The sequence below is a fragment of the Dysidea avara genome, chromosome 9 (assembly GCF_963678975.1).
Source record: "Dysidea avara chromosome 9, odDysAvar1.4, whole genome shotgun sequence".
Taxonomy (NCBI): domain Eukaryota; kingdom Metazoa; phylum Porifera; class Demospongiae; order Dictyoceratida; family Dysideidae; genus Dysidea; species Dysidea avara.
In genome coordinates, this window is record NC_089280.1 from 8,864,345 (window position 1) to 8,890,122 (window position 25,778).

The 25,778-nt window shown below is 36.7% G+C and overlaps 2 protein-coding genes across 3 annotated transcripts; both read right to left on the bottom strand.

Moving 5' to 3' along the window:
* Positions 1-1,575: 1,575 nt before the first annotated feature.
* Positions 1,576-9,888, bottom strand: LOC136267458 (uncharacterized protein ZC84.1-like). The gene is made up of 10 exons (XM_066062620.1): positions 9,549-9,888; positions 8,978-9,151; positions 8,399-8,425; positions 5,987-6,157; positions 5,715-5,879; positions 3,898-4,065; positions 3,652-3,838; positions 3,303-3,421; positions 3,084-3,243; positions 1,576-1,732 (listed from the first exon to the last, which is right to left on the bottom strand). The coding sequence occupies exons 1-10, from the start codon at positions 9,808-9,810 to the stop codon at positions 1,684-1,686; spliced, it is 1,482 nt and encodes a 493-aa protein (XP_065918692.1). The 5' UTR covers positions 9,811-9,888; the 3' UTR covers positions 1,576-1,683.
* Positions 9,889-14,734: 4,846 nt separating this feature from the next.
* On the bottom strand, positions 14,735-25,188 carry LOC136266699 (uncharacterized). Of its 2 annotated transcripts, none has more exons than XM_066061697.1 (11): positions 24,859-25,188; positions 22,681-22,854; positions 22,110-22,283; positions 21,528-21,554; positions 18,840-19,010; positions 18,560-18,734; positions 16,752-16,915; positions 16,506-16,692; positions 16,134-16,252; positions 15,918-16,080; positions 14,735-14,924 (listed from the first exon to the last, which is right to left on the bottom strand). In XM_066061697.1, the coding sequence occupies exons 1-11, from the start codon at positions 24,908-24,910 to the stop codon at positions 14,876-14,878; spliced, it is 1,455 nt and encodes a 484-aa protein (XP_065917769.1). In that variant the 5' UTR covers positions 24,911-25,188; the 3' UTR covers positions 14,735-14,875. The 2 variants fall into 2 exon arrangements, with proteins under 2 accessions (XP_065917769.1, XP_065917770.1); XM_066061698.1 differs by having other exon boundaries at positions 16,752-16,919; positions 18,570-18,734; positions 24,859-25,187.
* Positions 25,189-25,778: the final 590 nt, after the last annotated feature.

The following is a 25,778-nucleotide window of genomic DNA, read 5'->3' on the forward strand; positions in this document are numbered from 1 at the left end:
ATAATGCTATTGTGCATATATATAACTGGAAAAAATAATTTCAGGACATCCAAGACACTATACTGTCTCATGGATATGCAATGTTTCATCAATCTCTTCAGGCTAAAACACCCAACTTCTTCTACATACATATAGTACCTTTTGGCAAAACAGTGTTTCCTATATAGCTTCATTTATATACTGTAATGCACTAGTTGTTCTGAATCATTATATGTCACATGGAAAGTCATGTATGATAAGTTACATCATCATTATAACAGTTCTACACCTACAAGGAGATGTTTTACTCTTCCCCAAGCTGGACGTAAAATCATACCCAGTGAAACACTGCTAATATAATAAATCTCTCTTATTAATCAAACTCTTGCCTGCACCAAATGCTACCCAAACATGTATACATGATACATTAAATAATTTTTTGACTACTCTAATAAAGTATTTTGATCTTTCATTGCATGTTAATTTGGAAAACCTTACATGTATGAGGTGGCTCCTATTAAAAATTGTACACTAATGACATGGGTAACATGCAGGTGCTTTAATCTGGAATGTCCACATTTCTTCAAAAACTACCATTAAGCTTCCTGCAGCTATGTATCTGTGAAGACAAGAAGGGCCTTTACCATTTTCTTATTAAGGTTCAGATTCAGGACAAGGAGGGATTCTGCCTGTGTCTTATATATGCACAAAGGACAAGTGCTAGATAACAATTTCACTACAACATCTAACACTGTATAGCTCCAGGTTATTTAGCAATGAAAGAACTCAAACACAATTATTGTTTTACTTATGCAAATATATGCCTAGTTGTATTGCTACGCAGCGTTTTCTTTTTTCATGCAACCAAAGGAAGCATACTTCATGGCCTGTAAGACAGTCAGTTTAATGAATAGCTGCACAATATATCTCATTGCTCCGGTAGGTATTAACCACAAAGTTCCCATGAGCAGTTAATGCCACCACTAAGGATGGATCCAGAGTTTGGAAAGGGAGGGTGCACTAGGGTAATTGATTAAAATAAGCACATGCATGATGAGGTGTATATATCTACCTACATTTTTAATACTTTGACAATTTACAAGGATATCAAATGTGATCACAAGTGAAAAATTGTAATGGAATGAGTAACATGTGTACATCAAGATGTGTGGTAGTAGTGGCGTTAGTAGATCAGTGGGTAAAGGGGAAATAAGCTACTGGTATAATACTGAAAATGTGGTCGCTACATAATATAGCTTTGTGTACAACTGTGATGGTAAATTATATATGCTTCCAGAATGGTTGTAGGGAATAGGGATAAGTGATTCTCTGCAGTGTTGCTTGCATAATATAATGACTGTTCTATTAGAGTATTTGTTTTTACCTATTTGAGTATCTCAATTAGTTGTTTTGGCTGAACATCATTAAACCAACATTTTAGTATGATTAAGTATCGTATTTAATGTGTATTGCAGGTGGGGGAATGAGACATTCACTCCTTGCATGTGGGTCCACCTAGAATAGGGCTGATACTGATTCTAATATTGGTACTAGCTGATATATATATATATATATGATCACATAGAGAAATGTGTGGCACATATAATTCTATGCATACAAAATAAATCACTAGCGCACGTAGTATATACTTTACACTCAATTATTATTATGTCACATGAATACAGAATCATCTTCACTTTGAGTTCATTCTTTGTGCTGAGAGTACAGTGGATTTTTGATTCCTTCAGACACCCTAGCACAACAGTAACCAGTACTTATGTTTGTTACATACCATAATTGATTAAATAAGCACAAATTTACAATTAATAAGCTACAAAGTTTGTTGTATTTAATTAACTATTCCCTCAGAGGTGTTATCTACACTGACCCACATTTTTGATGCCTTGACAATTTACAAGGATCTCAAAAGTGATCACCAGTGAAAATTTGCAATGGAATGAGTAACATGTGTACATCAAGATGTAGTGTGTGACAGACTGTCAGATGTGTAGTTATCATACAGTTAGGTAGTAGGACTAGTACTGTGTAGTGGCAGGAACACATCAAATTGAATGTTTGTAATGTATTTACTTGTACCTTGTAGGGCCTCAGCTGTCTGCCCTATTTATTAACCAATAATAATAATAATAATAATAATCCATTGTCCATAGGACCTGATAGTAGGGATCAAGTATAACTATATCCCACGAAAACATATACCTTACAATACATTCACTGCCTTGACAGTATTGGTTAGGTATGTATAATCAAGCCCAAAATGCTTCCAATAAGTGACAGACTGAGTGACAGACTAACTTTACTAATTGCCTGACTATATAATATAATGCTTTTAGACAAGTGTAACTTACTAATGTTTTATGCTATGTTTGTTCATTTCCCCTGCCAGATGTCACTTCAGCATGACAGGTGCTGTTTGCCATACCACAGTACATAAGAATGGTGTAAAAGTTATGGATGTTTTAATTTTTGTTGTATTCACAATAAACACATTAAGCCATTTATGTGTTTGTGTTGTTATATAACAAATGAAATGGGACACAAAGGAGTACAGTAAGTCCATGAGTGCATAGGGCTAGCTTCACATATTGCTCTTGTACATAAAATGGCTACATTGGTTATTAGTATTTAATGTAGGTGTGTGTGTTTGTTGTACAATTACAGACTCATACTCAGTGGCGGATCCAGGGAGAGTTCAAAGGGTTCCATGGAACCTCCCTTTTGAAAGAGCCTCTCTTACTCGAGATACTCTAATAGAGCAGTCAAATCGAGATACTCTAATAGAGCAGTCACAGTATAGTCTTTTGAGGAGCAGTGTAGGAAGCTATGTATCTAGTTATAAATAAGGAAATATAATTGGTGAGAGCATCTATGGTGAGGGGCAGCTATAGTCAGCAGATGATGACTTTTTTTGGTCTTCAACTTACAGCTAGGCTGAAGTTGCAATTCCAAAGTGGAACCCCCCTTTTTAAAAGTCTGGATCCGCCCCTGATACTGTATGTCTGATGCTATTCTGAGACATTACTAGAAATTCACTTATGTGTGTAAGGAAAAATAGGGATCATTCAGCATCAATGCTTACATACTCTGCCTTAGTTGGTGAATATTTAGTAGTTGAGCCAGACTGCTTACTGTAGCACAACACCATCACAATCACCAGTATGACTACAGCCAGTCCAATAACACATCCAACAAGGATACCAGCTATTGCTCCAGTAGATAAGCCACCAGAATCATCTCCAGTTTCTTAAAATAACACCATCACTAGTACTTGTGGGTTATACTAGTTAATACCAATCACTAACCTACTACAGCATGACTGATGGAAGTATCAAAGTCATCTTTGTTTTCGTTAATCAAAGCAGCTACAGTAGCTCCATCAACAATAACTTCACTGCTGTACACTGCCACAGAGAGTACCACACTGTATATAGGGGAAACATACTGTGAAGTATAGTGTTTCATATTGTCTGAGCGTGTGTCTACAACAGTTATATAACATTCAAAGGGTACATTTAATATCTGGTGATTGTATATCACCTAAGGAGCACATTGACAGGTAGACAGGAAGAGTGGGGTAAGAATGAACAGATTTATTCAAATCCCTAGTCTTTACAAATACACTGAGTTGACCCAGTGAAGTATATAGCTTACTCATTGTTATCATTGTATGAAATATCAACAACTTGAATAGCTACTTCTATGATCCCATTGTTAGCAAGCACATTTGTTAGTTCAGCAGCAAAATCAGCTACCATAGCTTCTAAGTCATCTCCAGTGAAACTGACAGTAATAAAAACAACATTTCTCTTTGGTATAATTGGGGCTGGAGTAGTGGATGCTGTAGATCAAGATGTATCACTAGCCTTAAATGTACTGTAAGACATATAGTTCTCATACCTGAACATGTTCTCCTACAGCTGTCAATATCACTGAACTTGTTTTGGTTACCACCACATCCACTATAGATAAACATCTCACATTCTTCAGTAGCTGTATTGTAAAAATAGCTTGGGAAAGAACCTTGGCAGTTACCGGGTTCAGCTTGAAGTCCACACATCTTATTAGCTATCAAAACAATGGTAATTACATACAGCAGTACGCTGTATACATATGATACATTAATATATTGCTTGACATGTATACATGTACACTGCAAACAGTTTAATATCCAATGGATACATGTGTGATACATATATCTCCAACTTCACATGTAATAGACTTTAACTTTCATGGCAACATTTAGGGTGGAACAATCATCAAGTTGTGCATATATAGCAGAAACATTCATGTGGTGCAAGTATGGTATAAACTACAATGTATGGGGTATGGACTCAGGGCCACCCACGGAGGGGGGGGGGGGGGGGGGCAACTGGGGCATTTTGCCCTAGGCCCCAGCCTGAAAGGGGGCCCCAGGAGGCTCCATCAAGGGCCCTTTGAATACCTGTTTAAAAGACTGACATACTCTAATAGAGCAGTCAAGATCTAGATACTCTAATAGAGCAGTCATAGTATTCTTCAGAGGAGTGGTGTAGCAAACTTATAAATAAGGAGATATGGCTGGTGAGGGGCAGCTTTTTTTTGGGTCTTCAACTTACAGTTAGGCTGAAGTTGTGATTCAGAGTGGAACCCTCCTTGCCCCTGGGGCCCGTCTTTAACTCTTTGCCCTGGGCCCCTTAATTTCGCTGGGTATGGCATGAATTTATTTATTGATTATGCACAGAACCTCATAATATGAGTGTGTGTGTACATGTACAAATTATTCAGTAAACTGAATGTAGCTGTATAATCATCAGTATTAGGCTTGTGCCAATTATGCTTTGAAAATTGCATATTATGCTTTTGAGCAGTGCTCCAAAATCCAGCCTATTATGCTCAAAATTATGCTCTCAAAATCAATATTATGCTTGAGAGCTGACTGTTTTATTAGAGTATATCTGCATTTCCTGACTGCTGTATTAGAGTAAGTGACTGCTGTATTAGAGTATCTCGATTTTATTTCCATAAAGTGTGAATAATCAGTCAAGAAATAGGAAAAATAATAACACTGCAAGGTTTTGATATGAAATGCAGTAATAATGTGCAGTGTGTTCATGTTGTGCAGTATTTTAGGGTCGCACATTGCACGTTTTAATTAAAATTCTTGAAAATCATCCTATTATGCTGGCATAATGCTTGATGTTTTTGCTAGCCTATTATACTTGAAATTATGCCAGCATAATTGGCGCAAGCCTAATCAGTATAATTAATAACCAGTTAAACACATTAAATATCCATGTCAGTTTATTGTGAGTTTGTAGTCGCAACAACAAAATGCAACACAGTTTTACACAATTGACCTTTTTTGTTTTGTATTGTAACTGTTTTTATCATTGCATTTGTTTTCTTTGTATTACCTTTATGTATGTATGCATGTAAGTATGTTAGGGAAGTACCCTTCATATGTACAGGCTACCGTGTAGCCTAAATATTTTGAGGTTTGAGCAATGTTGCTAAAAAATTTTTTTTGCTGATTTGCAAACACTCCTAAATGTATTAGACTATATGGGGATCTAAATATTTCAAGGCTAAATTTTTTGCTGATAACCCTCAAAACCGCTAAATCAGCAGAAATTAAATTTCTCCCTTGAAATATTTAGGCTATATGGTATGCCTTTTGGTGCCATCCTGTCTTTTTGACAAATTAGATAATGAAATAAAATTACATTTAGTTTTACCACATGCTCTTTGGCATTCAGTGATGGTAAAGAACTTGTTTCCATTACCATGGCATCCTCCATACCTAAACCCCTCACACGTTTGAGAAGTGGTATTGTAGAAATAGGCTGGAACATAAGTTGCACAAGGGCCAACCTCAGGGTCTAGCTTACAAACGTTAACACCTGAAAGTAAAACATAGGCAAGAAAGATAATTGATACACATCAGTACAATAGACACAGAAAAATTAAGGAAACATAAGTGAAACCACACAAAAATGGTAATGCTAACTTTGGCCACATGTTGCTTGGCAGTCTTCAGTTGTACGGAATCTGTTCTTGTTACCACCACATCCTCCATAGATAAGCATTTCACACACTTGTGAGGATGAGTTATAGAAATAACTTGGAAAGTAAGCCAGACATGGACCAGATTCAGGTTGGAGTCTACAAGTATCTATGTCTATTGGAAAGATACACACATGCTTACATTTCTGCACACTTCTGCACATGTAATGTCACTAATGCGCACTCAGTGCACATTAAAATTAATACATTCTTCCATATCACAGGCTTGGTTGGAAAATTTGGCAATAGCCACAGATTTCCCAATTAATTTTATACTTGTAAAGTACAAATATTTATTACCATCCTACTAGGGACCTGCAGGGAGCCTGTGAAGCAGTGAGTCATATGTGGTGACACAATGTGTATATGCTCTTTAGTTGTGTCTTTTTCCTTCAGTGTTTTCTTTTAGTTACTATTGTCCATGCTCATAATTTTATCTGTATACCTTTTAAGCTGTGGATTAGAGTTGGTACTCATCTGTACCCCTTCTTACTCTCTCCCTCAAAGTCAAAGTATGATACATACTATAGCACACATGCGGCACACATGTATATAGCACACATACACAAAACTGTATATCTATAGGTGTCTCTTGTAGACGACCTTCTCATTCCATAGACATGTACAATTCAGGCTACACTAGGGCTAACAGACACTCATTAGCAACTTTATACTGTCACACTAGGGCTGACAGGCTACACCAGGGCTAGACAGCAAGTGATGACAGTGTGTCACTTGCTGGATAACTAATTATACTTTTGGTCATAAGCATTCTTGTTTTGTGAACATTTTACACCACATTGACTTTGATCACATGCAAATCATAGATCTTTCACCCACTAGTGGGTGGAGGATCTCTGTACAAATTGTATCTTGAAAAGAATGGCATGTGATTTCAACACATACATAAAAATAGGATCATAACAACTACAGCTGAGCATGGTTTTGTGAATGCAAGGGGGAATTACTGTAACAAATCTTAAAGTACTTAACTTTGTTTCATCTATCAGGGATTTAGTCGGTAATGATTTACAAGCTCTGAACAAATTACTTCAACTATTATTCCTCAGCTAATATTACAACACTATTGAATATATAACAACCTAAAGTTGGAGTTGCTTGACTGTTGCAAGAAGTAAAGGGACTGTAACTTCAAAACCAAATACTGCCAGTTCAGTCCATTTACATGGCTTTGTACTTGGGGGGTTTGTTTGCTGGAGAAATTGTGGCAAGCAGAGAAGGAAATTGTACAGCTGCATTTTGACCATTACTTGTACTATCCTTGGCCAAAAGTAAAAAGCCTTTTTTATAAAGAGCACCTACCATGGAATGTTAACAACACCTGAGACAATCTCATCAAAAGGATTGCTTAAACAAACCTAACTATGTGTCAGACAAGTCATAGATCCTCTCCTGTGTGGGAGAGTATAACAAACAAGATAATTATACTAGTTGACATTTAATCTCTACTTTAGTCATGGCTATAGCTGGCTGTATGTGACTAAAGTATGGGAAATAATTATTGCAAATGTAGGACCTCCCTTATAGGCCTAGGCTTAAGCAAATTATACTTTGAAATTGGTCTATTATGTTTTTGGGTAGTGCTCAAAACTACAGCCTATTATACTCAAAATTAAGCTTTCACGATTAAGACTATGCTTGGTTTTATTAGAGTATATCAGCCTTTCCTTGCTGTGCTAGAGTAAGTGACTGCTCTATAATAAGAGTATCTCAATCTTATTTCTGTGAAGTGTGAATAACCAGCCAAAAAATAACATTACACATTTTCTTGATATGATTTGTAGTATTAAGGTGTAGTGTGTTCAAGTTTAACTAGCACGTGCATTATAATTAAAAATCTCAGAAATTGTCCTATTATGCTGGCATATTGCTTAATGCTTTTGCTAGCCTAAAGTATTATGCTTGAATTTATACTGGCATAATTGGTGCAAGCCTACTCCCTCGTCTCATTGCTTTTTGTTTCTGTGATCCCTGCATTGTCCAAGGAATGGGTTACCAAAGTTTAGCCTATTACAGTGAGCAGTTTCTTAATTACAGCGCCAGACACCAGAAGAATTAAGAAATCAAAATTCAAATGTAGGTATATTGGATCACACTTCGAGTACCAGAGCAACTGCATGCTGTACTCAGATACATGATAAATGAATTCAATAGAGCTCTGTTCAAGTACAACAGATATGTAACAATAATTATTGTTGACAGAATACATACCCTATTTGAACAGATGCTATATTGCACATCAGATAACAGATATGTGAGTCTAATATGGATAGATGTTCTACCGTACAAGTGAACTGCAACATAAAATTACAGAATTACAGATGTAAACTTGTACCTGTTGGAATTGGTTGAATGGTGGCACCTTAAAGTCAAAAAACACAAAGAAACGATCATGATAACATTGCACATACATAAATGTGACCGGATTTGTGAAAATGGGTCTTTCACACATCATAACTTAGTGTTCAAGATACATACAAACCTGAAAAATTTTCCATCCATTACGCTATGTTGGTGCTCACTGCTAAACAACTGTCAAGGCAGTAGCCTTTTCAGTAAGAATTTATGAATCATTGGTAAATTGGTGGAAGACCCCTTTTCGTAAATTTGATCACAAATAGCAAATGTGTAAATTATAACAGTAAAATTTGTCAACATGGGAACTTAGTGAGGATGCTTTACAAAATCTGAACAATTGGTAATGGTCCAATTGTACCCCTTAACTATAGGGTATAAATTGATCCAACAATTAAAACGTATTAACACATTGATAATCAGGATACATTGGTACGTTAATATGCATAGTAAGCACAACCTGGTGTTTAAGGCTTAATTACTGTATTAGGACTGCTGCAATAGTGGTGTAAGATATGTAGCATATGCAAAACTATTATATGTATGATTTATTGATCACCTGGCCCACAGGTGTCTTGACATTCTTCTTCACTGCCAAATCTGTTGAGGTTTCCACCACAACGTCTATACAGAAACTGTTCACAACTTTGTGAGGTAGAATTGTAAAAGTATCTTGCAATTGGAGACGCTATCTCACAGTCTCCAGTATGCAGTGGCTGATAGCAGATATTAGCTGCAGATATACATACACAAGAAGGCATATAAGTACGTAGGTAGAGAGAACTCAAGTATAATTATATCATAAAACTTTCATGAAATACAATACAGATTTATTGACATGATAGATACAATATCTAGTGAACTTTAACAATCTAGAGGCAAGGAATGATCTTGCAGGCTCTATAAAAACAAGTTGAGGTAGCCTCCTGTAATGGTGCCAGTAGGTCTGAATGGTGGAACATCTACTACATGTTATATTTAATGAGACACTGCAGAGGGAACAGCTAAACAATGTTTAGTGAAGGAACATTTTAGTGCTATAAAATATTCCATCTGGACAAAAACTCTTGTCAATGAATAAATACATCACTAATGAAGATTAGATTAACAAACATGTACTTAATCCTTACGACAATCTGATGTGTAGACACAACGTGGAGGATTTGTACTGTGATCAAGCACTTTTCCACGAGGACAGACACATCTGCCTCCATCACACACTGCATGAGGATCTGGATTGTCACAACTAGCATCCGTAGGGTAACAGTCTACACTGTAAATCTGTCCTACTCCAGGGCATGCATCTAAATTAACACAAATGTAATATAATCTATTAATTTGAATAGCATTGGTCTTTAAAGTCATGAGGAACAGTCCCACACTAGATAACATTTCTCAGCTAATCACAAGCTAATTAATTACCACACATCTAAGCAGTTTTATATGAGTTGGAAACTTGGAAGGTAGCAAGGACACATATCATTAGGCAAAGGTTGCAGCACAAGTTGCTGTCAGACCTTCAGTGCTGGTCACTGTGAAGCTGTAATAATAATAATTATTATAAATGCTATTTATACAGGTTTTGAACATCTTTACACCTGTGAGCAAGTAGTATACATAGTGTAATGAATACTGCACTAGACTTCAGAGTTAGTGGGCATAAACTCGAGTCCAAATATGGATATTTTTTGTCATGGCTGTGTTTGCAATGCAGCCATTTTAGTACCCGCTCAGTGCACAGCACTTCAATGTCTTCTAAGTGTCCTGTATATGTGACCGGATTTGCGAAAAGGTACCTTTTTCACACACAAATTTTGACCCATTTTTTGAACGTTAAAGCTTCATAAAATTTTGATCATGGCATATAATTGCTTGAAATTTTCAATGAATGTAGCTACAGTATCTGACTACATTTTGATACTAAGAGAAAGTTAATCAGTATACGGCATCAAGTGTTACATCATTTTGTTTGCTGGTATGTCAAATGTGTGGAAAAGGTACCTTTTCGCAAATCCGGTCACATATGTATTTGTTGGTGTACAAATGGTTAGGCCTTTCCTGTCTAGGCCTGAATGTTTATGGTATTCTTTTTCCCTTCATATGACATGTACATGTTGTATGTGCACTCATGCTTCCCGGGCCAATCCCGGCTGTCGCAACATCTGGAACATTTGTAGCACCATCACTCCACATACTATTGTACACTGTTACCAGTTAGCTATCACAGGACATGCAAGAATAATTTATATTAACTTCACTAAGTATGTTTGAAAAGTAGAAGAAAGAAGAAAAAACCCATGACTGGACCTGGGTAGCCTCGAACCTGCAGCCATCCGATAGCTAGTAACTTTTTAAATACATATAGCTACAGTATAGGTTAGAGAAAAGTGAAATATGTGCAAATATACATGTGCAGATTATTGTTGCAATGGAGCCACACCCATCTATATGTTTAACATGCCAATTTCATCTTTCTATATAATCTATGGCGTGGATATTTAGTTGTACTTACAGCAAGCTGTGTTGCACAGCAAGAAACACATTACTATCTTTAACAAAGCAGACATTTCTTTCCCTGGCTCTGACCCGTTTGACCTCACTTGGGTGGTACTGGCTACGGAACACACCCACTTAGCTACTGACTTATTTAGGCAAAGGAATTTCGCGTGTTTGCGTAAGCTTTCCATAAAGGGCATTGATTGGTTACCGCTGTTAAATTACGTAGCTGGTGGGTAATGGCCAGTAACCACCACTACGGTACAAACTTTTGGCAGTAGATGCGTAGTCTGGCGCGGCCGCCCCTTCCTGTTTGCGAAGGGGCGGCCGAGCCAGACTACTATAGTAGATACATAGAAACCAAAACCACAGACCTTTCGACTACCCACCTTTCAATCAACAGCCACGTGATAGCTAAATGAAGAACTCCAACTAGTGATCACTAAACAACAAATCGTGGCACCTTATGATCATGTGAACCGTGTATTGTGAATTCGATTGTGGGTATGACTTGTGTGAAAACATTCTTATGTAGTTATGTCTGTCATGGTAGCAAAATGGCAGTCACCAGAAAGCCAATGCATGAGTAACTAAACTGTGTCACGGTACTTTTCTCAATCACACAAATTTAATTCATTCAATAGCTAGCCAATTTATACCTGATAATTATAACTTACATGCAGCATAATTTCTTGGTAGCAATGCAGGTGTATATTTCATAATATAATAAGACTCAATCACTCAGCTCACATGAACTGTTTTGTTGTAATTGTATAAGTAACAGACCTCTCAACTTGGAACTGGAGTTAGCTAATCTTGATACACCCCAAGCGTACATGCATGGCCTCATGCAACAAAATTACAAAAATAAACCCCACAATTATTTGGTGGAGCAGATGCACACATGAATTGTAATAGTAAGAGTGTCAACTAGCTATACTACATGCATACTGTTCTACTCTATGGTGTTATCCTACACATATATCTTAGCAACCTGGAATTGCAAACACAGTACGTACGTACGTACAATATGGCATCACATGAATCATTAGTCTACTTATTCAGCTGTATGTCTATCATTGTGATGATTGTAGATGTCACCAATCCTTTTACTATAGGTTTTGGGTAGAATTGTTGCAAGGCTCTTACACAAATCTCCTCTAGTTTAGCATGTGATATATTTTCCACCCTCTACCTTCGTAACCATAGTTGATTAATGCTAATACAAACATACTTACTACTAAGCAAAAATGAGAGGCACCTGAGGATTGAGAGGTCTGAATTAATGGCTGCATTTAGTCATAGATGCAGTTCCACGTTTCAGCAGGGATACCAAAGGGTGGAGGTGGGAGGTGAGAAAAACTCTCGTTGCAAAGAAACCAGTTCTTAAAGACTGCACAGTTAACTATAGTACTATAGCTATATATACTTCAGAAAAATATGTTGAGCAGTTCATTATTTATAGTCTAGTGAATGGACACCATAATATAAAATGCAGATTTAAGAGACACTGTAGAAGAGTACATACAGTGAGAAAAGCAATATGAAAAACAGTGTTTATTTTACTATGACTTAAGGTAAAAATGGAATTTCAGGCATGGGGCTATGTTATACTCATAAAATTGAGAATTACGATTTTGAGCAGTGCTAAAAATGACCTATTATACTTGCAAGAAACGTATTAATCCTAAAATTAATAATTCTGCTGTTTGAAAATTTAATTAATTATTTAAAGTAGTCTCTTGTTCTTTTAGCTATATAAGAGCATTATTGTTCTTTCATGCATCATTCTACCTGACTGCTATATTAGAGTCAGCGTAACTGTTCTATTAGGACTTTTCGAGTAGTAAAATGAAATTGTACAAATTGCATTACTTTCTTACTGTTAAAAGCTAGATAACTATTTAAGATGCCAGCATAATTAATACTTAATTCCCACACAAATACCTTCTATTTACAAAGCTATATAAATTAAGTATTCTGACATAATTTTCATCAAATTCCATGGCTATAATACTTCCTCATGATTGGCATAGTTTGATGCATGACACACACTTGAATTCCTCCTGAGAATATTTTCTAGGCTGTTCAGCTATGTGATCAAATCTTGACAGTTGATTAAGTTTGTACTTTGAAAGGTTTTCTACCAGTGCATGTGACTGCTCTATTAGAGTATCTTGACATGCAAAATATTATAGCTCCATATATAATACACTAGCTGTTCTGAATCAATATCTGCCACACCAAAAGGATGGAAAGTTATGTATGATAACACTGCATTAATTACATTATAACAGTTCTACACCTACAAGGAGATTTCTTACTCTTCCCTGAGCTGGATGTAAAATAAAACACTGCTAGTATAATAAATCTCTCCTAATCAAACTCTTTTCTGCACCAAATGCTACCCAAACATGTATACATCTTAACAGAGTGATACCAGGTGCATGATGAAATGTGTCAATATGAAATCTATGTTTTTAGCAACAGTTTGTGTGCGTTTCAATTAGCACCAGACCTTTTATGAAGCCAGGCCAAGCTCTTCCCCCCCCTCCTAAGGATATAATGTCTTATCTAAAATAGTTTGAGAGTGTGTGTGTTCATCACTTTTAATAATTGTTTGACTGCTCTAATAAGGTATTTTGATCTTTCATTGTTAATTTGGAAAACCTTACATGTATGAGGTGGCTCCTATTAAAAATTGTACACTAATGACATGGGTAACACACAGGTACTTTAACTTGAAATTTCTACATTTCTTCAAAATTTACCATTAAACTGCCTGCAGCTATATATCTGTGAAGACAAGAAGGGCTTTTACCATTTCCTTATTAAGGTTCAGATTAAGGATGAGAAGGGATTCTGCCTGTGTTTTATATATGGACAAGTGCTAGATAACAATTACACTACAACATCTAAGATGGATCTACTGTATAGCTCCAGGTTATTTAGTAATGAAAGAACTCAAACACAATTATTGTTATACTTATGCAAATAACCTAGTTGGTATTGCTATGTAGTATTTTTCCTTTTTTCGTGCAACCAAAGGAAGCATATACTTCATGGTCTGTAAGACAGGCAGTTTAATGAATAGCTGCACAGTATATCCCATTGCTCTGACAGGTATTAACCACAATGTTCCCATGAGCAGTTAATGCCACCACAAGGGATGGATCCAGAGTTTGGAAAGGGAGGGTGCACTAGGGTAATTGATTAAAATAAGCACATGATGAGGTGTACATATCCACCTACACTTTAATGCTTTAACAATTTACAAGGATATCAAATGTGATTACCAGTGAAAAATTGTAATGGAATGAGTAACATGTGTACATCAAGATGTGTGGTAGTAGTGGTGGTAGTAGATCAAGGGGTAAAGGGGAAATAAGCTACTGGTATAATATTGAAAATGTGGTAGCTACATAGTATAGCTTGTGTACAACTGTGATGGTAATTTTATATATGCTTCCAGAGTGGTTGTAGGGAATAGGGATAAGTGATTCTCTGCAGTGTTGCTTACATATAATGACTGTTCTATTAGAATATTTATTTTTTCCTATTTGAGTACCTCAATCTTGCATAAAATATTTATGTAGTTTGAGGATGGAGAAGGAGGGTAGGAGCAGAGTACAGGGGCTCATGTGGCATGAACCCCTTCTGAGTCCTCCGCTGAGTTGCATTGGCTGAACATCATTAAACCAACATTTTAGTATGATTAAGTATTGTCTTTAATGTGTATTGCAGGTGGGGGAATGAGACATTCACTCCCTGCTGCATGCATGTAGGTCCACCTAGAATAGGGCTGATACTGATTCTAATATTGGTACTAGCTGATATATTTATGATCACATAGAGAAACGTGTGGTACGTATAATTCTATGCATATAAAATAAATCACCAGCGTACATAGTATAAACTGTATACTCAATTATTGTTGTGTCACATCATCTTCACTTTGAGTTCATTCTTTGTGCTGAGAGAACAGTGGATTTTTGATTCCTTCAGACACCCTATCACAACAGTAACCAGTATATGTATGTTTGTTACATACCATAATTGATTAAATAAGCACAAATTTACAATTAATAAACTACAAGGCATGTTGTATTAACTATTCCCTCAGAGGTGTTATCTACATTGACCCCACATTTTTGATACCTTGACAATTTACAAGGATCTCAAAAGTGATCACTAGCAAAAATTTGCAATTGAGTGTGTAACACGTGTACATCAGGATGTAGTAGAGCCAGTGTGTGACAGACTGTTAGATGTGTAGCTATCATACAGTCAGGTAGTAGAACTAGTACTGTATATAGTATCAGGAATGCATCAAATCCATTGTCCATAGGACCTGATAGTAGGGATCAAGTATAACTATCCCACGAAAACATTGACCTTACAATACATTGAATGCCTTGGCAGTATTGGTTAGGTATGTATAATCAAGCCCAAAAGTGTTTTTAGTGCAACCCAAAATGCTTCCATAAGTGACTGACTGACTGAGTGACTGACTAACTTTACTAATTGCTTGACTACATAGTATAGTGCTTTTAGACAAGTGTAACTTACTAATGTTTTATGCTATGTTTGTTTTACTCCCATCACTTCAGCATGACAGGTGCTGCTTGCCATACCACAGTACATAAGAATGGTGTAATAGTTATGGATGTTTTAATTTTTGTTGTATTCTTAAAACACATTAAGCCATTTATGTGTTTGTATTGTTACGTATATAGCAAATGAAATGGGACACAAAGGAGTACAGTAAGTCCATGAGTGCATAGGGGCTAGCTTCACATATTGTTTTTGTACATAAGGCTAAACAAAACGGCTACATTTAATTTGGTTATTAATATTTAATGCAGGTGTGTGTGCATGTGTGTGTGTTTGTCGCACAATTACAGACTCATATTGTATGTCCGATGCTATTCTGAGACATTAATATTGATTCACTTATGTGTGTAAGGAAAAATAGGGATCATTCAACATCAATGCTTACATACTCTGCCTTAGTTGTTGGTGAATATTTAGTAGTTGAGCCAGACTGCTTATTGTAGCACAACACCATCACAATCACCAGTATGACTACAGCCAGTCCAATAAGACTTCCAACAAGGATACCAGCTATTGCTTCAGCAGATAAGCCACCGGAATCATCTCCAGTTTCTTAAAATAACACCATCACTTGTGGGTTATACTAGTTAATACCAATCACTAACCTACTACAGCATGACTGATGGAAATATCAAAGTCATCTTTGTTTTCGTTAATCAAAGCAGCTACAGTAGTTCCATCAACAATAACTTCACTGCTGTACACTGCCACATAGAGTACCACACTGTATAATAGGGGAAACATACTGTGACGTATAGTGTTTCATATTGTCTGAGTGTGTGTCTACAACAGTTATATAACTATAGCACATTCAAAGGGTACATTTAATATCTGGTGATTGTATATCACCTAAGGAGCACATTGACAGGTAGACAGGAAGAGTGGGGTGAGAATGAACAGATTTATTCAAATCCCTAGCCTTTACAAATACACTGAGTTGACTCGGTGTCTGCACAATACAAAAGTATATAGCTTACTCATTGTTATCATTGTATGAAATGTCAACAACTTGAATAGCTACTTCTATGATCCCATTGTTAGCAAGCACATTTGTTAGTTCAGCAGCAAAATCAGCTTCCATAGCTTCTAAGTCATCTCCAGTGAAACTGACAGTAATAATAACAACATTTCTCTTTGGTATAATTGGGGCTGGAGTAGTGGATGCTGTAGATCAAGATGTATCACAAGCCTTAAATGTACTGTAAGACATATAGTTCTCATACCTGAACATGTTCTCCTACAGCTGTCAATATCACTGAACTTGTTTTGGTTACCACCACATCCACTATAGATAAACATCTCACATTCTTCAGTAGCTGTATTGTAAAAATAGCTTGGGAAAGAACCTTGGCAGTTACCGGGTTCAGCTTGAAGTCCACACATCTTATTAGCTATCAAAACAATGGTAATTACATACAGCAGTACGCTGTATACATATGATACATTAATATATTGCTTGACATGTATACATGTACACTGCAAACAGTTTAATATCCAATGGATACATGTGTGATACATATATCTCCAACTTCACATGTAATAGACTTTAACTTTCATGGCAACATTTAGGGTGGAACAATCATCAAGTTGTGCATATATAGCAGAAACATTCATGTGGTGCAAGTATGGTATAAACTACAATGTATGGGGTATGGACTCAGGGCCACCCACGGAGGGGGGGGGGGGGGGGCAACTGGGGCATTTTTCCCTAGGCCCCAGCCTGAAAGGGGGCCCCAGGAGGCTCCATCAAGGGCCCTTTGAATACCTGTTTAAAAGACTGACATACTCTAATAGAGCAGTCAAGATCTAGATACTCTAATAGAGCAGTCATAGTATTCTTCAGAGGAGTGGTGTAGCAAACTTATAAATAAGGAGATATGGCTGGTGAGGGGCAGCTTTTTTTTGGGTCTTCAACTTACAGTTAGGCTGAAGTTGTGATTCAGAGTGGAACCCTCCTTGCCCCTGGGGCCCGTCTTTAACTCTTTGCCCTGGGCCCCTTAATTTTGCTGGGTATGGCATGAATTTATTTATTGATTATGCACAGAACCTCATAATATGAGTGTGAGTGTACATGTACAAAGTATTCAATAAACTGAATGTAGTTGCATAATCATCAGTATTAGGCTTGTGCCAATTATGCTTTGAAAATTGCATATTATGCTTTTGAGCAGTGCTCAAAAATCCAGCCTATTATGCTCAAAATTATGCTCTCAAAATCAAGATTATGCTTGAGAGCTGACTGTTTTATTAAAGTATATCTGCATTTCCTGACTGCTGTATTAGAGTAAGTGACTGCTGTATTAGAGTATCTCGATTTTATTTCCATAAAGTGTGAATAATCAGTCAAGAAATAGGAAAAATAATAACACTGCAAGGTTTTGATATGAAATGCAGTAATAATGTGTAGTGTGTTCATGTTGTGCAGTATTTTAGGGTCGCGCATTGCACGTTTTAATTAAAATTCTTGAAAATCATCCTATTATATGCTGGCATAATGCTTGATGTTTTTGCTAGCCTATTATGCTTGAAATTAAGCCAGCGTAATTGGCGCAAGCCTAATCAGTATAGTTAATAACCAGTTAAACACATTAAATATCCATGTCAGTTTATTGTGAGTTTGTAGTCACAACAACAAAATGCAACACAGTTTTACACAATTGACCTTTTTTGTTTTGTATTGTAACTGTTTTTATTATTGCTTTTGTTTTCTTTGTATTACCTTTATGTATGTATGCATGTAAGTATGTTAGGGAAGTACCCTTCATATGTACAGGCTACTTTATAGCCTAAATATTTTGAGGTTTGAGCAATGTTGCTAAAAAATTTTTTTTGCTGATTTGCAAACACTCCTAAATGTATTAGACTATATGGGGGTCTAAATATTTCAAGGCTAAATTTTTTTGCTGATAACCCTCAAAACCGCTAAATCAGCAGAAATTAAATTTCTCCCTTGAAATATTTAGGCTATATGGTATGCCTTTTGGTGCCACCCTGTCTTTTTGACAAATTAGATAATGAAATAAAATTACATTTAGTTTTACCACATGCTCTTTGGCATTCAGTGATGGTAAAGAACTTGTTTCCATTACCATGGCATCCTCCATACGTAAACCTCTCACACATTTGAGAAGTGGCATTGTAGAAATAGGCTGGAACATAAGTTTCACAAGGGCCAGCCTCAGGGTCTAGCTTACAAACATTAACACCTGAAAGTAAAACATAGGCAAGAAAGATAATTGATACACATCAGTACAATAGACAGAAAAATTAAGGAAACATAAGTGAAACCACACAAAAATGGTAATGCTAACTTTGGCCACATGTTACTTGGCAGTCTTCAATTGTACGGAATCTGTTCTTGTTACCACCACATCCTCCATAGAGAAACATTTCACACACTTGTGAGGATGAGTTATAGAAATAACTTGGAAAGTAAGCCAAACATGGACCAGATTCAGGTTGGAGTCTACAAGTATCTATGTCTATTGGAAAGATACACACATGCTTACATTTCTGCACACTTCTGCACATGTAATGTCACTAATGTGCACTCAGTGCACATTAAATACATTCTTCCATATCACAGGCTTGATTGGAAAATTGGGCAATAGCCACAGATTTCCCAATTAATTTTATACTTGTAAAGTACAAATATTTATTACCATCCTACTAGGGACCTGCAGGGAGCCTGTGAAGCAGTGAGTCATATGTGGTGACACAATGTGTATATGTTCTTTAGTCGTGTCTTTTTCCTTCAGTGCTTTCTTTTAGTTACTATTGTCCATGCTCATATCTGTATACCTTTTAAGTTGTGGATTAGAGTTGGTACTCATCTGTACCCCTTCTTACTCTCTCCCTCAAAGTCAAAGGCATGACACATACTATAGCACACATGCGGCACACATGTATATAGCACACATACACAAAACTGTGATTATACATATCTATAGGTGTCTCTTGTAGACGACCTTCTCATTCCATAGACATGTACAATTCAGGCTACACTAGGGCTAACAGACACTCATTAGCAACTTGATACTGTCACACTAGGGCTGACAGGCTACACTAGGGCTGACAGCAAGTGATGTCACTTGCTGGATAACTAATTATACTTTTGGTCATAAGCATTCTTGTTTTGTGCACATTTTACACCACATTGACTTTGATCACATGCAAATCATAGATCTTTCACCCACTAGTGGGTGGAGGATCTCTGTACAAATTGTATCTTGAAAAGAATGGCATGTGATTTCAACACATACATAAAAATAGGATCATAACAACTACAGCTGAGCATGGTTTTTGTGAATGCAAGGGGGGAATTACTGTAACAAATCTTAAAGTACTTAACTTTGTTTCATCTATCAGGGATTTAGTCGGTAATGATTTACAAGCTCTGAACAAATTACTTCAACTATTATTCCTCAGCTAATATTACAACACTATTGAATATATAACAACCTAAAGTTGTAGTTACTTGACTGTTGCAAGAAATAAAGGGACTGTAACTTCAAAACCAAATACTGCCAGTTCAGTCCATTTACATGGCTTTGCACTTGGGGGGTTTGTTTGCTGGAGAAATTGTGGCAAGCAGAGAAGGAAATTGTACAGCTGCATTTTGACCATTACTTGTACTATCCTCGGCCAAAAGTAAAAAGCCTTTTTTATAAAGAGCACCTACCATGGAATGTTAACAACACCAATTAGCTGAGACAATCTCATCAAAAGGATTGCTTAAACAAACCTAACTGTGTCAGACAAGTCATAGACCCTCTCCTGTGTGGGAGAGTATAACAAACAAGATAACTATACTAGTTGACATTTAATCTCTACTTTAGTCATGGCTATACACTACCAGATACAGTACATGAAATTGCCATGAAAATAACCATGAAATACCCATGAAAATACCTATGGTTTATCCTATGAATTTTAACATTTCATGGGTACTGCACCCATGAAATCTCTGCAACGCCATGAAAGTACCATGATAATCTGATCTGGAAACGCATTTCATGGCCCATGAAACAACCCATTGTATACCATGAATTGACTTTCATGGTACATTTCATAGGGGAGATTTAACATTTCATGAAAAAACCATAGATGTTTCATGGCATACTTCTCTAGCCGGCTGTATGTGACTGAAGTATGGGAATTAATTATTGCAAATGTAGGACCTCCCTTATACGCCTAGGCTTAAGCAAATTACACTTTGAAATTGGTCTATTATGTTTTTGAGTGGTGCTCAAAACTACAGCCTATTATGCTCAAAATTAAGCTTTCACAATGACTATGCTTGGTTTTATTGGAGTATATCAGCCTTTCCTTGCTGTACTAGAGTAAGTGACAGCTCTATAAGAGTATCTCAATCTTATTTCTGTGAAGTGTGAATAATCAGCCAAAAATAGCATTACACATTTTCTTGATATGATTTGTAGTATTAAGGTGTAGTGTGTTCAAGTTTAACTAGCACGTGCATTGTGCATTTTAATTTAAAATCTCAGAAATTGTCCTATTATGCTGGCATAATGCTTAATGCTTTTGCTAGCCCTTATGCTCGAATTTATGCTGGCATAATTGGTGCAAGCCTACTCCCTCATTTCATTGCTTTTTGTTTCTGTGATCCCTGCATTGTCTACATTGTCCAAGGAATGGGTTACCAAAGTTTAGCCTATTACGGTGAGCAGTTTCTGAATTATAGCACTAGACAGAAGAATTAAGAAATCAAAATTCAAATGTAGGTATATTGGATCACACTTCAAGTACCAGAGCAACTGCAAGCTGTACTCAGATACATGATAAATGAAATGCATAGAGCTCTGTTCAAGTACAACATATACGTAACAATAATTATTGTTGACAGAATACATACCCTATTTGAACAGATGTTATATTGCACATCAGATAACAGATATGTGAGTCTTATATGGATAGATGTTCTACCGTACAAGTGAACTGCAACATAAAATTACAGAATTACAGATGTAAACTTGTACCTGTTGGAATTGGTTGAATGGTGGCACCTTAAAGTTAAAAAACACAAAGAAACGATCATGATAATATTGCACATACATAAATGTGACCGGATTTGTGAAAATGGGTCTTTCACACACCATAACTTAGTGTTCAAGATACACACAAAAACCTGAAAGTTTTTCCATCCATTACGCTATGTTGGTACTCACTGCTAAACAACTTTCAAGGCAGTAGCCTTTTTCAGTCAGAAGTTATGAATCATTGGTAAATTGGTGGAAGACCCCTTTTCGTAAATTTGATCACAAATAGCAAATGTGTAAATTATAACAGTAAAATTTGTCAACATGGGAACTTAGTGAGGATGCTTTACAAAATCTGAACAATTGGTAATGGTCCAATTGTACCCCTTAACTATAGGGTATAAATTGATCCAACAATTAAAACGTATTAACACATTGATAATCAGGATACATTGGTACGTTAATATGCATAGTAAGCACAACCTGGTGTTTAAGGCTTAATTACTGTATTAGGACTGCTGCAATAGTGGTGTAAGATATGTAGCATATGCAAAACTATTATATGTATGATTTATTGATCACCTGGCCCACAGGTGTCTTGACATTCTTCTTCACTGCCAAATCTGTTGAGGTTTCCACCACAACGTCTATACAGAAACTGTTCACAACTTTGTGAGGTAGAATTGTAAAAGTATCTTGCAATTGGAGACGCTATCTCACAGTCTCCAGTATGCAGTGGCTGATAGCAGATATTAGCTGCAGATATACATACACAAGAAGGCATATAAGTACGTAGGTAGAGAGAACTCAAGTATAATTATATCATAAAACTTTCATGAAATACAATACAGATTTATTGACATGATAGATACAATATCTAGTGAACTTTAACAATCTAGAGGCAAGGAATGATCTTGCAGGCTCTATAAAAACAAGTTGAGGTAGCCTCCTGTAATGGTGCCAGTAGGTCTGAATGGTGGAACATCTACTACATGTTATATTTAATGAGACACTGCAGAGGGAACAGCTAAACAATGTTTAGTGAAGGAACATTTTAGTGCTATAAAATATTCCATCTGGACAAAAACTCTTGTCAATGAATAAATACATCACTAATGAAGATTAGATTAACAAACATGTACTTAATCCTTACGACAATCTGATGTGTAGACACAACGTGGAGGATTTGTACTGTGATCAAGCACTTTTCCACGAGGACAGACACATCTGCCTCCATCACACACTGCATGAGGATCTGGATTGTCACAACTAGCATCCGTAGGGTAACAGTCTACACTGTAAATCTGTCCTACTCCAGGGCATGCATCTAAATTAACACAAATGTAATATAATCTATTAATTTGAATAGCATTGGTCTTTAAAGTCATGAGGAACAGTCCCACACTAGATAACATTTCTCAGCTAATCACAAGCTAATTAATTACCACACATCTAAGCAGTTTTATATGAGTTGGAAACTTGGAAGGTAGCAAGGACACATATCATTAGGCAAAGGTTGCAGCACAAGTTGCTGTCAGACCTTCAGTGCTGGTCACTGTGAAGCTGTAATAATAATAATTATTATAAATGCTATTTATACAGGTTTTGAACATCTTTACACCTGTGAGCAAGTAGTATACATAGTGTAATGAATACTGCACTAGACTTCAGAGTTAGTGGGCATAAACTCGAGTCCAAATATGGATATTTTTTGTCATGGCTGTGTTTGCAATGCAGCCATTTTAGTACCCGCTCAGTGCACAGCACTTCAATGTCTTCTAAGTGTCCTGTATATGTATTTGTTGGTGTACAAATGGTTAGGCCTTTCCTGTCTAGGCCTGAATGTTTATGGTATTTTTTTCCCTTCATATGACATGTACATGTTGTATGTGCACTTGTATGAAACATGCTTCCTGGGCCAATCCCGGCTGTCGCAACATCTGGAACATTTGTAGCACCATCACTCCACATACTGTTGTACACTGTTACCAGTTAGCTATCACAGGACATGCAAGAATAAAAAGTATGAATTAGTGAAAAACATGTAGTACTTCATGGTTAACTACAATGTACATCAGTTACTTATTGGTTTAACAGGATTGCGTCAATAATGTTGACAAACCAGAGTGCTAAAATGCATATAGTAAAGCCGTACTGAGCATAGAGAATGTATTACTTTAGCACTAAAGTGGCTTAATGGTTACAATGTTTGGGTTCTCATAATTATAGCGATGATCAGTAAGGCTCACCCCAATTACCTATATTGCATCCAGCCTCCTTAATGTTAAAGCTAATTATAGTAGTCCAATGATTAAGGGTATGTGGTGGTTAAGTGATGAAATCTCCGGTTGAATTCTACAGGACCCAGCTGTTGCTCCAATAAAAAAAAAGAAAAAAAAAGAGGTTTGAGCTGCAGTGATTAACCTATCTACAAACCAATTTTTGAGTTATTTCCATAAGCAGATGTAGCTAACATATAGATGTAACAAATTTGGTCTTTTTTACAAAACATTCATATTTTAGTGAATGCTTCTTGGATTTTTATTAAACTTAGTAAGTTAATTCACCTTGATCGAATTTTAAGGTAATCAAGTTATTGTTATTAAAGCTTTATACATGCAGTGACCAGCACTGAAGGTCTGACAGCCAGTAACTCGTGCTGCATGTTTAAGTTGCGATTCATTCATGGTGAACTGTGCAAAAAAAACTTCCGCCAAAGAATCAAGGCCCCAGATATATGCTTATAGCTTATAATATGGACAGTTGGTAATGACCTGGAAAATCAGGACACCTTGATCATAAAGATAGTATTGGTCGGTCCCAAGGTGTTCTTCTAGTAATACACAGGTTTTGAAATTATTGGTGCAACAAACAATGTCAGATTATTCCAAAGGCATCTAATTAAGGAGGTTTCACTGTGTATCACAGAATATTATTCCCTATTCTAATGGCAGATAGGGCAGGCGCCACAGACCACACAAAAAAGTTGAGTGAAATTGTTTCAGTTTTTCCTGTGATTAATACATATATGCGTGAAATTAGGTCATATCTACACACCCATGTGGGGTAGCTACCCACTTTCTTGGCCGCTTGACATACAGTACTAATATATGTGTACCGACACTGACTTCTATCAACTTCAATGTACCAGCAATGACCACGCTTAAAGGGATAAGCATTTTTTCACATAGCTTCCAAAAAATATGCTTTTCAAACTAAATTACCATGCAACTTTAATCGGTAGATAAAATGTTTAGCTATAGCTATATAAAATGTAAAGCGGCTACAGCACAGGCTAGGCATCGCTATAGCTCAGTAACCAAATACTTACAGCAAGCCGTGTTGTAGAACAATAAACAAATCACAATCATCAAAGCAGTCATTTTCACACTCGCTCAGGCCAATATCTGCAAGACTCACTCCCACTTACGCAAGGTTTATCGAGATCACAGCAGGAATGCGTGGACCATAGCATATTGCCCATAAGTAGTCCAAAAAAGGTAATGGTATAGGAAATCATTCATTACTCCACTGAGCTGGCTTCGCTGGAATCTTTCCATTTTCAACTTGTCCTCACCACAAGGGCTATATATTCTCAAGCATTTCCTACCAGAACTTATGCCCTAATACAGGGGCGTATACTGTAGCCAGAGTTTTCTTGAAGGGAGTTCGGATCGAGGTGCGGATTTGAAATGGAATGTGGGTCGGGCGCGCGAGACTATAGAATGCCTATGTTAGGCGCAATGTGTGAATTTGCGCAGTTTATAAATTGCGCTGCGCATTTTGTGAATTCATAAAATGCGCAACAATTTATAAATTGCGCAGGTGTCGTTCTGCAAGTGTTGGATCACGAGTTTTCCTCGTGGCAGTGTATGCGAGGTGTGAATTTCACTATGAGTTTGTGAGGTACGTCAAAAGAGGGTCACAGAGAGCCGTATTCGAAAGGTTCTGTAGAGGAAAATATCTTGGTCCCAATCACACCTCCAAAAAGCAAAACAAAACAGTAACGGAGGAGAAGGTGCAGAAGATCATGTTTGATATCAGACCGTTTTGAATGGAGTGGAAAGAAGTGATGCTCTAATTAGCCCTGCCTTTCATTACTACAACAAAGAAGTTTGTTTTGTTAAACTACCCAGAGCTGAAGTTGGAACAAACAAAGGGTAAGAAACTTTGTGCCTGCCCTTCACAAAATTTTATAATTACAGAATGAGAATGACCATCGTTTAGTTGCAACAGTTGAGAAATTTTATG